General features: G+C 42.7%; 1 protein-coding gene across 32 annotated transcripts in view; it reads left to right on the top strand.

Moving 5' to 3' along the window:
- The window catches only part of LOC146375088 (ankyrin-3-like), a 116,777-nt gene that overhangs the window by 96,355 nt on the left and 4,471 nt on the right, over positions 1-15,951 (top strand). For 22 of the 32 annotated variants that reach the window (XM_084948165.1, XM_084948155.1, XM_084948160.1 and 19 more), the window contains 6 exons: positions 591-7,841; positions 8,655-8,729; positions 9,087-9,218; positions 9,645-9,788; positions 12,946-14,377; positions 14,479-14,641. In XM_084948165.1, coding sequence (XP_084804291.1) covers positions 591-7,841; positions 8,655-8,729; positions 9,087-9,218; positions 9,645-9,788; positions 12,946-14,377; positions 14,479-14,641 — 9,197 coding nt within the window. Of the gene's footprint in view, positions 1-590; positions 7,846-8,654; positions 8,730-9,086; positions 9,219-9,644; positions 9,789-12,945; positions 14,378-14,478; positions 14,642-14,944; positions 15,023-15,370; positions 15,455-15,567; positions 15,682-15,951 lie in introns of those variants that run through there. The other 10 variants (XM_084948184.1, XM_084948183.1, XM_084948185.1 and 7 more) reach the window with 7 other exon arrangements.

Here is a 15,951-nt window from a genome sequence, read left to right on the forward strand (position 1 = left end):
TATTTAATAATATACTTAGATAGAGATAAAATTGTGACCATTTAAATAAATCTTTCATTGCAGGTCACATTTTTTTGTAAAGTGCAACCTCATATTTTATTTTAAGTTGTGACCAAAATATTAAGGTGATATTTTTTTTTTTATTAATAATATACACTTGTGGGGTCACCTGGCATTGAAAATGTACTAAATGAAAAGAGAAAGACTTTTTAATAAAACATACACAGTAAAAGGCACTGTTGTTAGGAGCAAATAGATTAAGCATATCAAAAGTCAATGGAATTGCATATTTTTGGTTATCATGACCTTTTTGTCACATCTATCATATCAAGCATTTTTGTTTTGTTTTTTGTTTGTTTTGTTTATTTTTTCCAAGATCCATTCTGTTTTGAGTGTATTTATTCTCATTGCTCATCATCATTGTAATATGGGCCTTTTACATTTCAAGTGTAAAATTATGCCTTTGAGAGTAATGCCCTTTCTGACTGACTCAAATTTCTCTTTCTGGTTTTTATGTTTTATTTCAAATTATTTTATGTTGGATTTTATTTTTACTTCCTTATTGCTTTTGGTTTAAATTACTGTTGAAGAAACAACTGATCGAAGCTCGCCGAGAACACAGCCTTCTAGCTACCCTCACAAACCTGTCTTTTCAACGAGACCTTATCAGGCGTGGTCGCCTGTTCCTGTCGCCGTCCCTGGCCAAGCCAAGTCTGGGTTTGGCTCCCTCTCCAGTTCGTCATCCAACACGCCCTCTGCCTCTCCATTAAAGTCTGTCTGGTCCATCAACTCTGCCTCCCCCATCAAGACAAACATCCCTGGATCACCTGCCTCTTCTGTAAAGTCAGTTAGTGACATAGCCTCTCCCATCCGATCTTACAGAACCATCTCCTCTCCTATAAAAACGGTAGTCCAGCAAGCTCAGTACCCCGTCCAGGTCAGCCCCAGTCCCCTTTCTTCACCGGGCAAAAGTGCCCCAGATCCTCTGTCTATGAAAGGATTGGCAGCATTGTCTGCTAGAACCTCCCCTTTAACTGTCCCTGAAAGAGGGAGCACTCTTCTTGAAAGATCATCTATGGGCATGACCCCACCAAGCTCTCCCAAATCTTCTCTGAGTATGTTCAGTTCATCCCTGCCATATAAGACTGTTATGGGAGGATCTAGTGGCACTGCATCATCCTCATCACCTATAAAAACTGTACCTGGTCTCTCTTCTGTGCGTTCCTTTGCCTCTGATGTCACAAGCCCTGCAAGAAACCTGTTTTCGTCCCTTTCATCACCACTGAAATCCAACTCCTCCCCAAGTGCTGCAGCTTTGATTAATGGAAGTGTCTCGCCCACACAGTACCGTTCTTCATCCCCAACATCTCTTCTCTCCAGCAGTCTGCAAGAGAGGATACAAGCAACCACCAATGCTGCAACCACAAGTGTCAATGCAGCATTTGATGAAGTTGAAAAAACATTCAATTCTTGCTCTGCAGGCTATGGCACCCTGAAGTCCATGTCTTCTTCTGCGTCTTCCTCATATCAGTCCATTAGATCATCAGCTTCTAATTCCCTGTATCCCTCACTAAGATCCCCCACTAATGTTACCACTGCTGTAACGTCTAGTACAATGACTGTTCCAGTGTACTCTGTTATTAATGTACTGCCAGAACACCAGTTTAAAAAGTTACCTGAGGTGTCAAAGTCAGCTGCTGCTCTTCTATCCCCAAGGAAGACTGTGCCAGTTGAGGTAAATGCTCAGTTGCAGTCTTCCTTTGCCAAAACGCTTTCCCCTATCAAAGCTCCCTTTTCTGCTGGCCTCAAGTCAAATACCACATCACCACTGTCATCTAGCCAAGAGATTCTGAAGGATGTAGCTGAAATGAAGGAGGACTTGATTCGAATGTCAGCCATTTTGCAGACAGACCCAAATTCCATAGCAAATAAAGGATTTCAGTCTGATTCTCCCAGAGAGGCTAAGATAGAAGATGAGGAGCCATATCGGATTGTGGAGAAAGTAAAGCAAGACTTGGTAAAAGTCAGTGAAATCCTCACTAAAGATGGTGTGAAGGATGGTAGGGTTTCCCTGGCCAGAGATTCATTGGATGACATACATTTCTCGAAAGTACAAGTTGAACAACCGCCAAGCAACTGGAGCTATCCCCCAAGATATGAGACAGTGGTCCCTCAAGCCAAATCGAAAACAATTCCTGATCGAGATTTCAATCTGTCCAAAGTGGTTGACTACCTGGCCACTGATGTGGGCAGCAGCTCTTTCACCAAAATGTATGATACAAAGCATAAAGCAGATGAGGGCAAAAGAGAAGAAGATGGGAAAGAGAAGCAGAAACGTGTTTTAAAACCCACCATAGCAGTTCAGGAGCATAAGCTCAAAATGCCTCCAACAAATATGAGGTCTTCTTCTTCTGACAAGGAGATCAGTAAAATAGCTGATACGCTTTTTGGAGCAGATACTGTGCTAGAATCCCCTGATGATATCTCACATGAACAAGATAAAAGCCCTCTCTCAGACAGTGGCTTTGAGACCAGAAGTGAAAGAACACCCTCTGCCCCTCAAAGTGCCGAAGGCATGGGCCCCAAAGCCCTGTTTCAGGATATCCCAGTTCCACCAGTGATCACTGAGACTAGAACTGAGGTTGTCCATGTCATCAGGAGTTATGAGTCTCCAGAGGACAACAAACAACCTGCAATGGAGGATGCTCACCCAGTAAGATATATTGATTCAGATGCTAAAGGGCATCAAAATCAAACTACGTCAACTGCAGACCAGAATAAATGCTATTCAATTAAAGTCAGCCCTGACGAAGATCCCATGGGGAAAGGGATGAGGGTAAAGGAGGAAACTCACATCACTACCACCACCAGGATGGTGTACCACAAACCACCTGGCAAAGAATCAGCATCTGAGAGGTGTGAGGAGACGATGTCTGTGCACGACATAATGAAGGCATTTCAGTCAGGCAAAGACCCTTCTAGAGAGCTGGCTGGACTGTTTGAACACAAGTCAAACAATGAGGAAACATCTCAGAGAGTCCTCGAGGATCTCAACTCCAAGCCTAAAGTTGAAAGAATAATTGAGGTTCATATTGAAAAGGGCAATAAAACAGAACCAACAGAAGTCATCATCAGAGAGACAAAAAACCATGCAGAGAAGGAAATGTACTACTATCCAGGGAATAGACAAGATGAGGAAGAGACCGAGGAGTCTCTCCCAGTGTACCTTGACTCCCCAAGAGTGAACACACCCATGTCCCAGGAAGAAGACAGTCGCCCTAATTCAGCCCAGCTCATGACAGATGACTCTTACAAAACTCTAAAGCTACTTAGCCAACAGTCTGTTGAGTACAATGAGGATGAGTCATCAGAGCTTAGAGGGGAGTCTTACAATTTTGCAGAGAAAATGCTACTCTCTGAAAAATTTGACCAATCTCATTCTGACACAGAAGAATATCTGAGAGATAGGTCTCGCTTCTGCTCACCAGATAGAAGCAGTCACAGTGAGGGTAGATCAGTTGGGCCAAGGACAGAGTATGTCTTTAGGTCAACAAGAAACGTCTTTGATAAATCTGGACGAATGGCCAATGTTGATGACAACTTTGACAAACTGACACTTTTGCAATATTCATCTGAGCCTGGTAGCCCCAAGCAGTCTGTTTGGATGCGTGTGTCAGATGACACACAGAATAAAGAGAGAGAACAGCTTATATATGAGGACAGGGTGGACAGAACTGTAAAAGAGGCAGAGGAAAAACTAAGTGAGGTGTCTCAGTTCTTCCGTGATAAAACAGAACAGCTCAATGATGAGTTGTCATCTCCAGAGAAGAAATCTCGTAGACCAGACTTCAGAGAATCACGGTCAGGGCCCAGCTCTACACACAGCAGTCCAGAAAGATCAGCTTATAGGAGTGGGAGTAGTGGGGAAGAGTGGAGCAGGGAAAGGCTTCGAGACAGGTTCACCTCCAGTGACAGGAAATGTGCCAGTTTACCAAGCAGTCCAGAAAGGAGAGCATTGTTACAGTATTGTGATTCTGACTCAAGAAGACAAGGTGATGGTAAATCACAGGTAACTACAGGTGAAAACCCTAAACCTTTTCAGATGTCTTCCTCCAAAGTCAGTGCAGTGAGGCTAAAGTTTGAGCAAGAGGCTCAAAGGCAAGATCGGAATCCTCAGGGTGTCCAGAATTCAAATCCCCCTATCAGAAAGCTCCAGGAAAGTAAGCTTCCTGTTTACCAGGTATTTGCTGGTTCAGGTGTCCCAAAAACAGGAGATGGTGTGGGAAATCAGAGGAGTTGTCAAGAGAGTGAAACAAATAAGTTCTCACCCAAGCATGAGACTAGTGGAAAAGATCAAGAAGAGAGCAAGTTATTCAGAACATGGGAGAACCAGGGGTATGGAAACTATAAACCTCAATCTCCCAAACGATCTAATTCATTAATCCACGATTCTATGAAAGGCAGCAATAATAGTGATTCCCAAAGACAAGAAACAACAAAAAAAATAATCTACACAGAATTTGTTGTCCGAGAAAGTCCAACCAGCAACGATAGTCTAAAAAAAAACTCGGAATCACAAATTCCTGTAAGAAAGCCATCTAATTTCTCAGAAAATCAGAAATCTCCCCCTTTAAAATCTGATACCCCTATTGAACCATTTGAGAGGGCAGGGTCTCATAGTTCAGCTCGAAATCGGGTACACAGTAGCTCTGAATCCAACAAGTCTACCCGTGGATCATCATTAGGAAAATCCACAGATTCATCAGAGGGTAGCCAGTCAAATGTAGTGTGTAATGGTGTTGATAGTGACCAAGTAGAATATTTGGATCAAGTAACTCCTGTAGTTGTAACTGAGGGTTTTAAAGATATTAAGCCCTTGCCTGTTTATGTCAGCATCCAAGTAGGAAAGCAGTATGAGAAAGAGACAGCTTCAGGTCAGCTGGGAACATACAAAAAGATAGTAAGCCATGAGAGTAGGACAGTGCATGAAACCAGGGGTGCATTTTACTCTGTCAAACAAAAGCAGTCGCCATCGCCTCAAGGAAGTCCAGAAGATGACACTCTAGAACAAGTGACTTTCATGGAAAGCTCTGGGAAAAGTCCTGTTACCCCTGAGACCCCCAGCTCAGAGGAAATGAGCCTGACCTCCAGAACGCCAGACTCTGTGATAGGCTTCATGCCTGGCATGCCAAGTCCTATCCCAGAGGAGTCTGAGGAGGAAGAAGGAAAGACCTTTGTCTACAAAGAGCCCTCAAAGGAAAAACCTAAGCCAGCTTCCCCAGAGAATAAAAAGCAGGATGGAGAGAGACAAAGGTCAAAGGACAAAAGAGTGGCTTATATAGAGTTTCCACCACCTCCTCCTATAGAAGCAGAACAGTCCAATCCAGAGAAAAGGGGTTCATGTGCTTCTTCCTCAGAGACAGAGATGATGGAGGTTAACCTGCAAGAGGAACATGATAGACACCTCTTAGCTGAGCCAGTCATCAGGGTCCAGCCTCCATCCCCTATTCCCCCTGGAGCTGATAACAGTGACTCTAGCGATGATGAGTCTGTCTTTCATCCCATCCCACTCAAAAAGTATACATTTAAAATGAAGGAAGAAGGAGAGAAACGTCCAAAACCCAAAAAATCTGAGAAAAATGGAACTAAGGACTCTGGGATTAATGGTGTAGTAAAGGGAGAAGAGGCTGATTTTGAGCAAAATGGCAATGATCAGTCAATCACTGACTGCTCAATAGCGACCACTGCTGAGTTCTCTCATGACACAGATGCAACTGAAATTGACTCTTTAGATGGGTATGACCTTCAGGATGAGGATGATGGACTGAGTGAAGATCCAAAAACATCTAGTCTGTCTAATGATGGAAAAACAGCAGGTGCATTTAGCCAGTCCAAGCTTGAAGTGATAGAGGAAGAGAAATGTGAGGAAGGGGGAGACGGAAAGACTAAAATCAGTGCATCTTCTCTGCAAAGTAGTGGGGATGAAAAAGATTACACCCTTGAAGGAAGACATCCAGATAGACAGGGCTTTGGAGAAAACTACTTTGGCTATCAACTTGAAGAGGAGCTGAATTCACCCTTTAAAACAGTGGCCACCAAAGGTCTGGACTTTGACCCCTGGTCCACAAAAGGGGTTGATAATGAAGGGGTTTTTGAGTCCAAATCAAAAGATGATGACCCAAAACCCTACGGCTTATCAGTGGAGGACTCACAGGCTACAACTCCTGACACAACCCCTGCTCGAACACCAACTGATGAGAGCACACCGACTAGTGAGCCTAACCCTTTCCCTTTCCACGAAGGGAAGATGTTTGAGATGACCCGCAGTGGTGCTATTGACATGAGCAAGCGGGACTTTGTTGAAGAGAGGCTTCAGTTTTTCCAGATTGGTGAGCATTCCTCTGACCCTAAAACAGGGGAAAAGGGGCGAGGGGGCAAGATCCTGGGGGTACTTTCCTCTCAATCAAAAACAGGGGAGAGGGCCACTGTAGATGGAAAGGTGAAGGTTATAGATACTACCACAGACAGCAGCACTACACCAACAACACCAGCAGCAACTACAGCAAAATGCAGTCCTGCACAGCCTCGCAGTGACACTGGCTATGCTGGTACTGATGCCCCCATCTGTGAAGCCATAGCTGAAACTGCCTCGTCTTGCACAATCACAGCCTCTAAGGTTGATTCGAAATTACGTACTCCTATTAAGATGGGCATAGCTGCCTCTATAACTGTGAAAAAAGACTCAGGGGATCTCACTGATTGTAAAGCTGAGATATCTGAGGGCCAGCTGGTGCCAGAATACATTAGTATAGAGGGGCAGTCTGCAGACGGCAAGTCTAGCAGCCACACTTCGCCCAGATTAGAAAGAAGAGATTACCCCTCTGAAAACTGCAACAACAATAATAACCTTGAGTCCTCCAGTGTACAGGCCAACTACATACAGTGTGGCAGTGTGGTGTTTAATTTGCAGTCCTCTTCTGAACCCACCCTCCAAAAAGCTAGTAGGATAGAAACGCTTTGCTGTAGGGAATTAGAAGAAAGAGTGGAAGTACACAGCAGTAGTCAGGTGCAGGAGGAGAAAAATGAAACAGTTAAAGAAAATGAAGTGAAGCAGCCCAAGTCAAGACTTCCAGTTAAAGCATCAGGGTGGTCATTTCACACGCAGGGAACAGCCATAGGTAAACAGAAGCCGAAACAAGCGGTGAAAGTTGAGGTTAAAAAAAGAGGCGAGCCAGCCATAGCCAAAGTAGAGCCCAGGTCTAGGATACCAATAAAGGATGTTAAAAAGAGCAGCCCTGCTACTACAGCTAGCTCAGTTGTTTCAGTTCGGGTTACCTCACAGCCAATGAGGGCACTGGCCACAGAGAGAGCAGCCATACAGTTGCCCTCAAGGCTTCCACTGAAGGACAGGCATCAGATCAGCAGTGTCGCAATTGAGGGAGTATGTAGACCAGACAGACAGGAAAACCCTAGTGAGCTTTGTAAGCGCACCATCGAATACTTTAAAGACATTAGCGGGGAGACGCTAAAGTTGGTGGACCGCCTGTCAGACGAGGAGAAAAAGACGCAGACAGAGCAGTCGGAGGAAGACAGCACCTCCCGGAGCACCTCTCTGTCGGACGCCTCCCAGCCTTCCCAGCCCTCCCAGCCCTCCCGCTCATCCAGGTCTGGTAGAGGTTCGAGGGCTGAGGCCGGGGCCGCGTCCGTAAGGGCAAAGGTGGCGACGACGGACAGGGCCTCCGGCAGTGAGAGGAGCAGGAGGAGTAGGCGGACTGGTGGGAAGGAGGGCAGTCAGGGACTCACAGGGTCTCGAACGCCTCCCATCGCGGAGATCAAGCCTAGTTTGTAAAATTTTCACACTATGTTTAAAATACATCTATATATTTCTATATTTCACTTGTAGTTGCATGACATCGTTGTGATTGTTTAATGGATTGACTGGAATGCCTGTGGCGTGTTTACATATTCCCTTCAGAATAGTAGCTGTCATTTAAATTTCTTTTTCATTGATGTACTGTGTACTGTATTGTCCGTGTCGCAATATTCTCTTTCTTCTGTTCTCCTCTTTTGACCCCGTTTACCTTCCATAGTTAGAGTCAGCATGCCAGTAGTAGTGACTGGTCACTGGCACAACCAGTCACTTGTTTTACAAATCCTGGTCTGTCTCTGTCTGTCTGTCTGTGCAGGGTTGTTACTGAGTTATTGTGGTAGTTTGTTTTTACAGACTATTTCATGCAGCTGTCATTTAAACTAACTAGTGTTGACAAAGAACACACAAAAGCGTCTTCGCATGTTAACATTTTAGATTCTAACATAGACCTTTCCACTGTAGATTTTTAGAGGTCTGTTGTTGAGAGTCATGTTATGCTTTGTTTTGTCACAGAGAACCACTTACTATATAGACACATTTATGTTCCCCATAGCGTCTCTAGTATGAAATATCCTTTCCTTGCCATCTTGTGGAAATGATTCCAGTAATATGGTAGCCATAGTAATCAAAATATTTGTATCACAGCTGTAACTAATGCTGATAATCATGACTAATAAGTGGCCAGGAAAGGAAAATTATACACATGTATTTTTCTTTTATATTAGCGTATAAGTGTAGAAAAATGTTATTGGTATTAATGAATCAATGTCTTCTATCTTGCCAGGTCCCCAAAGTCCTTGTGAGCGAACGGACTTGCGCATGGCTATAGTTGCAGATCACTTGGGACTCAGTTGGACAGGTTATAACCACTGCTTTATTTATTTCTCAAGCCCCCGAGCCTTGTTATTTACTGCCACCTTCAGGCTGACTGTCACCCAGAGCCTCTGATACTATACGCTGTTATAATGTAGCGTTAAGATACCAAGTTTAAAAGCCTTAAAAAGGAGAGGAATTTTAAATAATTTTAAATAAAGTGATGGATCAGTTAATGCTAAAAACTTTTTTTTTTTTTAAAAACAACACGATTTTTTTTTTATCATTTTTATTTATGTTTCCATTGTACATAAAATGATGGACAATTTGTTTATGGATAGTGCAAAAGAAAAACACTGAAGTTAGAGTATTCATGTTAGACTTGGTTTTTGTGTCTGAACAGAGCTGGCTCGGGAGATGAACTTCACAGTGGATGAGATCAATCACATTAGACTAGAGAACCCGAACTCTCTGACAGCACAGAGCTTCATGCTTCTTAAGAAATGGGTCAGTCGGGAAGGGAAAAACGCCACAAGTAAGATTATTTTTTATGTCTATACATCTTTCTTTTTACTTACTCTTGTTTTTGTTTCCATTCTTTTTCAGTCATTCTGCTGTTGATTTATTCCTGAAAGTTCATTTCAATTTTTCAATTCAATTCACTTCAATTCAGTTTTATTTATATAGCACCAAATCACAACAACAGTTGCCTCAGGGTACTTTATATTGTATGGTAAAGAGCCTACGAAAGTCATATATTCTCATTCCTTATTATCGCCCCTCACTGAGGTTTTCTGCTTTCTTTTTTGTTATTCTTTTCTCTTTTCTTTTGAAAAATCATCCAGATGCTCTAAAATATATTTGCTTAAAAAATTGGTTTCGCTATGACTAATCCAAACGTCTGCATAATTACATTTGCTCAAATTCCTGTTTTACTGTTTTAATCTCTCTTCTTCCTCAGCGGATGCCTTAACTGCAGTGCTGACCAAAGTCAATCGGATGGATATTGTGACTTTGCTGGAGGGGCCAATATTTGACTATGGTAACATTTCAGGCACAAGATGTTTTGCCGATGATAACGCTGTTTTCCGGGATCAGGCTGATGGTAAAGTTTAGCTTTGTCTAGCTGACCTCTTACCTCTCCCTGCTACCTTCTTTTTCTTGTGGCAATGCATGGATCACATATGTATCATACTATTGAAACCAAAATCACAAGTGGTGATTTACACTCGGATTTAGAATTTGTGTGAACAGCTGGGTCTTACCATTCCTCAAAGACGTTCCTTTTGATTCTACAATATATTTGACACTGAAATTTCTGCTTTACATTTCAATTTCATTTTAATATTTAGTTTAAATGAAAACTTTTTTATATAGCACTTTATTACTTGCACTGATTTTAATTGGCTTCTGTTAAATTAACTCTCATTAAAATGAGATTACGCTCAGGGTAAATACTCTGCAAATCACTGCTGTATCCAGTTGTCACAGAAGATTAATATACATTGTTAATTTCCACTTCAAGTGCATGCTGCATGTTAACTATTGCTTTGAATGTTTTTCAGTGTGTGACTTGTGCAGAAATAATATAACCCTGTAGTTTGCTTTTCTCTGCTGACTTAGCTTAGCTCTCCTAGTTCTCCTCCAGTTCCTCAGAGCCTTCCTTGGATAGATGAGAGAATGTCTTCCTCTGTGAAACCAGACTGCCTCTTCCTCCTCCTTCTGTTCCTCCTGCCTCCCATCAACTCCCACCAGCAGTATCCACTGCTGATAACAGCACATAACTGCTCTTAACAAATTTAGAGTCATGTGTTGGCAAAATCCTCATATGCCTGCTCCTTATCCACCCATATTATTCACTCATTGTCCTGTTGTGCAAGCATGTTTCACTGGGTTTAATGTAGTTTTTGTTTCTTTTTATCTCTCTTATTTTGTATCTTACCTTATTCCTTTCCCATAGTTTGCATAATTATCCCCTTAACTTCCGGAGGCCCTGAAGCAGCTTTTATCCTGCAAACACCCGGTCCTTTCTTTCCAACACCAACCCCAACACCTCCACCCACTCCCCTTACACCTTCAGCAGCGCTTTACTGTCACCCCTTCCCTCCACGCCGCTCGCCAAGTTATGAGTCGTCCATTTTGCTCAAGGACTTGGCACCTTCAGCTCCATTTCAGCCGGCAGAGTTCGGCGTTTTCACCTCTCCCCATGCATGTCCCATCCCTCAGTGTCCCAATACTGACCCTCGTCAATCCCCGGGCTTTCCTTTCTCTCCCCTTACTACTTCCCCAATCCCTCTTATTACCTCACCTTTACCTTCTTCACCTGCTCCTCATTCACCATCACCCTTTCTTTCTTCTGCTATATCTGTCCCAACATCTCCCACATCTGCTCCAGCTTCCCCCAGATTCAGCATACCTACTCTGGACCTTTTGCAAGCACTATCAGTCACTTGTCAAACTGGTGATACCTTCAAACCTACAACAACTCCACCCAACCTCACCCTTGCACCCTGCTCTATGTCTCCTAGCCAATCTCAACCTATCACCATACCTGCCCCAGGCACAGTCCCACCTTCTGTCACTGCCTCCTCAAGCAAAGAGTCCCTAGTGACCCAGCTGGCCTCCTATTTCCGCCCAGTGTCCCCACTTTCCATGTCTACCCTCCCTCCCATCTCTCCTTCAGGATCATGTTGTCCTAGCCCAAGTCCTTCTTCCCCGCCTCTCCGCTCATTGTCTCCCTGTCCTGTTTGTCAGTGTACTTGTGCACCCTCAGTCAATCCACCTCCCACTCAAACCCGCATCGATCCTTCTAATATGGAAATATACCTTTAGCATTTGCTATCCTTTATCTTGTTCTCCTTCCACTCCATGCTTCTTCCTACTAAAAACTCTCATCTGTCGTCTATCCCATGTGAGCATGTAACAGACCACCTTGGTAAATATTAGCCACATCACACACTATAAGGCCTCATGTCAGTAATAGTTCCCACTTTTAATATCTTACCTCACTGACAAAATCTTTAAAATAAGAGCAACTTCGACCAGCATTTGTGATTACTACTTATAAAATACTTCTTTATATATAGTAGGTTTAATATTAAACTAATCAGCCACAACATCAAAACCACCTGACTAATATTGTGGAGGTCCCAGTATTACAATCAGACAGCTCTAAACCATCAGGAGATCAACATGAAACCTGTCTTAGTGTCCTGTTCTGTCCAGATTGGACTTTTTCCAGGGCACCTCACTGATGTAGTTTTGTTAATTTTGAAGTTCATATCAACCTTTAGACTAATATTTTCCAGTAGAATATTGACTTCACCTCTCACAATACTTTTAATGTTGTGGCTGATCTGGTACAGTTAAATGTATGCATTAATTTTATTTTATTTACCTAGTATCCAGCCACCCTACCATCTTCCATCTATACAAACACGCACACTGGATATTACAAATGTGACATCTCTCATTTAATGGTTTCTCATTATTTTTGCTAGTTCCTACATTGTAGATACATACTGAAGACAAATATATGAAGCAATATATATGAAATTATGTAGCAAAGAAGAAATTGATAATTAAGCCTAAATATGTCTTATATTTTAGATTCCTCAAAGTAGCCACCCTTTGCTTTGTTGAAAGCGCTGCAAACCCTTGGCCTTCTCTCAGTGAGCTTCACGATGTAGTCACCTGAAATGGTTTTTGGTTGAAATGGACTGATGATATTTGGGAACTCCTTCAAGACTGTTTGAAAACCATTTCAGGTGACTACCTCATGAAGCTCATCGAGAGAATGCAAGAGCGTGCAAAGCAGTAATCTGAGCAAAGGGTGGCTATTTTGAAGAATCTAAAATATAAAACATGTTTTGAGTTTTTTCACACTTTTTTTGTTTACTGCATAAGTCCATGTGTGTTCATTCATAGTGTTGATGCCTTCAGTGAGAATCTATAATTTAAATAGTCATGAAAATAAAAAAAACACAAACCTTCTGACAATTTTTAAATTGTTAGAAGGTTCAATAAATGCTCCATTAAAAAAAAAAATTCTGGCAATTGGTTCATGCTTCAGGCTTTAAAGGGTTAAATGTATCCTTATATAATCATCCTAGGTAACGGTTGTCTGGATACATGCTTTACATTTCATTCTCTGTGCCATTGTCCATGTGATGTGGTGTTATGGTGTGTTTTCGGGTGTTAAATTGTTTGTGTTATGCTTTGGTGTGTGTATGTCTGTACATTTTTCATCCTGTCACCTACAGATTATCAGAGCATTCTAGTGGAGCTGCAGTCCCCCGCCACACTGCACTCTGATCCCTACTTCCTGGAGTCTGACCTCCCCGTCACTCCCAATCCTTCCCTTGCACACCACCAACAACAGCACCATTACCCAGAACCAGACACACCTTTGCTTGCTGACACCCAGCCTCAGCCCTTGCCTTGGAGTCCAGAGTTAGAGCCCAGTAACAGAGAGCCAGAAAGCCCCCCTAGGAGCCCCCCTAGACCCTGTGCGCTCACCCTATCTGTCCCAGTATTTGAACTTCCTGATCCTATTCCCTATAAGCCCAGAAAGCCTCACATTGCCCTGAATGATCAGCTGCTACTGAGCGAGGAGGAGGACCGATCTTTTCAAGAAATGGAGCCGATCCACAGGCCCAGGTCACGGTCCTTTCCCACGATGTGTGAATTAGACGTTGATATGGCATACTCCACATCTTCCCCTTCATTATCATCATTTTCATCGATAACTCCTTCATCACCAGAGAGAGCACAAATTGGAGATGGAAGAGTGCAGCTGGATCCCTTTAATGGGGTAAAACAGGATGTTTGTTTGAAAAGAGGTGAAAAGGAAGTGACAGAAGAATTAGGGAAGGTTGTTGAAGTGGCTGCAGCAGAGTTGGAAGAGGGAAGTGCATTAGTGGAAAAGTGGGTAGAGCGAGACTTAATTGAAAATGTGGAAAGAAAATGTGAGATGATAACAAAAGATAGGTCTAAACTAACAGAGGAAAATTTGGTGGAACAGAAAGAGGGGTTTGAAGAGGAAGAGAAAGATTTAGTGAGTAACCAGCAGGATAATATTCATGACGGGAATAAGGGGACAGCCTATGTTATGGAAGTGGTGAGAGATGTACAGCTGTTAAACGAGCAGTATGACCTGCCAGGAAATGAGCATGAAATGGAAAAAGCTTGTGCCACATTTGAAGCAGATAGCAGAAAAGTTGATGGAGACGCTGAGAAAGTTTTCTGTAAGGGTGATAGAATAGATGATACACATGAAGATATGCAGTTTAAGGATTCAACGTTGTGTGGCAGTGAAAAGGATATTTGCAGTACATCACAACAGGACGTCGAGGACCAGACTGTAGTCCGCCTCTCCCCTCAGGCCTGGGATGAGGCACTTGAGGAACTTCAGCCCAATGAAGAAGATGAGGAGGAGGAGGAGGATAAAGAGATCAAAGAAGAAGCATTAGGGTCTTTGTTGGAGGAGGTGAAGAACAAAGGTGGCTCAGAGGAAAAGGAGGAGAACGAAGAGATGACCAAGTCCAGGATTCAGGAGATTTGTGATCACGTTGAACATGCAGAACAAGACCTTTGTTCACTTTCAGGTTGGCACAGCGATTCATCCAGTGTCAATGTGGAACCACCAACGCCAGGACGCAGTGTCAGCTCAGACTTGCTCGACAGACGAGAAAGGTAAAATAATTTTTTTTTAAAGTACAACGCTCAAATAGAATCACAAAATAACAATCTCTCAGACCACTTATTTGGTGTTGTTTTGTTTGTTTTTCCAACAGCCAAGAGAACTCTAGTGACTCCATCACCTCCTCATCTAGAGGAGAATCAGGGAGGTCCCGACAGAACGGCGACAACTCAAAGCACTCACCTCAGGACGGCTCATCTGAATCATCAAATGGCAGAAAAGAGGAGGGAACACTAATGTCAGAGAAAAAAGTCCAGGTAATACTAAAGACTGTTGTACCTGTAACAATGAGGGATGAAATCTTTGTTTATTTTCTGTACTAAAGTCCTATACTGCCTTCTATTTCTACAGGAGAAATACATAGCACATCTTACACTAAAGAAAACTAAACTTCTCTATTATTCTAAAGTTGTCTTTCCTGATTCAGCCAACTATGGAGTTGAGGTGCATAAAGGACAACAACAAAAATGTTTCAACCTGTAACTGTCCTACACATGTGTTTCTTTTTTCCACTTGACTCCCTCTGTTGTGTAACGTTTGTATAAAACCTCCCTCCACAGCGAGTTAGTGTAGATTCCGGTTCAGAGGAAGAACAGACAGTAACCACCAGAATCTTCAGACGCCGTCTAATTTTAAAGGTACACTGAAAGCCTGAAGCAGCTGCTGAGCTGGGTCGTGGTTTGGTTTGGTTTAGACTGGTCAGTCTGCTGTGATACGTAATAGTCTTGCTTGGTATAATGGTGGTTTATTCTATTTGTGTGTATGTGTGTGTCTAGATATGACTGTGCATATGTTTGTTTACAAGCTCTACTGACCCTGTCACAGTTCATAAATGAAAACTAATCCATCCTCTTTCTGTCAGGGTTATTATTCTCACTGGTGTTTTGTTTCAGTGTGGTGATGGTGATGGATTATTTTCAATCGTGTGTGAAGTGCTCAGGAAGTTGGCAAGCTTTTATTCACGTGCTAACCACAAATACCTACAGGGAGAAGAAGCAAAGAATATCCCAGGTGAGACCATGACAGAGGAACACTATATGGACCAAGATGGTAACCTCATCAGTAGAAAAGTAATGTATACTTTAATTCCCATTTCCTATCCTGCTCTGAAATAATACCCATCATAGGGATGGTGTTTTTATACAATCAGGCACCATCAGATCTTTTCTTCTGCCTTGAGCAGGTCATAAGGAAGGTTATTCGCCGGGTGTCTACTCCCACACCAGAAAACCAAGGAGGTGACAGGTGGCACAAAGACCTTCACCACAGTCCCATTCTGCAAGAAGATGCATCAGAGGTCGCATGAAGATCCAATTAATCTACCATCCAGATGGGATTCCTTTGATATGCTGTTATTCTCCTGTCACAAGACATCAGTAGTTCTAAGAACTACTTGGGTGGGAGGTTAACAGCAAATACAATTTTTAGGCTTAAAGCTGCATATGACAGTGATTCACAGTGGGTCTGAAACAAAAGAAAATAACATTATAACTCATCTAAATAAGAAATTTGCAGTCACGGGCCACAATTCTGAGTCTCACTTTGAAAATTAAAGGCTCTTCTGAAC

This window comes from Perissodus microlepis, chromosome 13 (assembly GCF_051167445.1).
Source record: "Perissodus microlepis isolate ML-2025 ecotype Zambia chromosome 13, ASM5116744v1, whole genome shotgun sequence".
Taxonomy (NCBI): Eukaryota; Metazoa; Chordata; class Actinopteri; order Cichliformes; family Cichlidae; genus Perissodus; species Perissodus microlepis.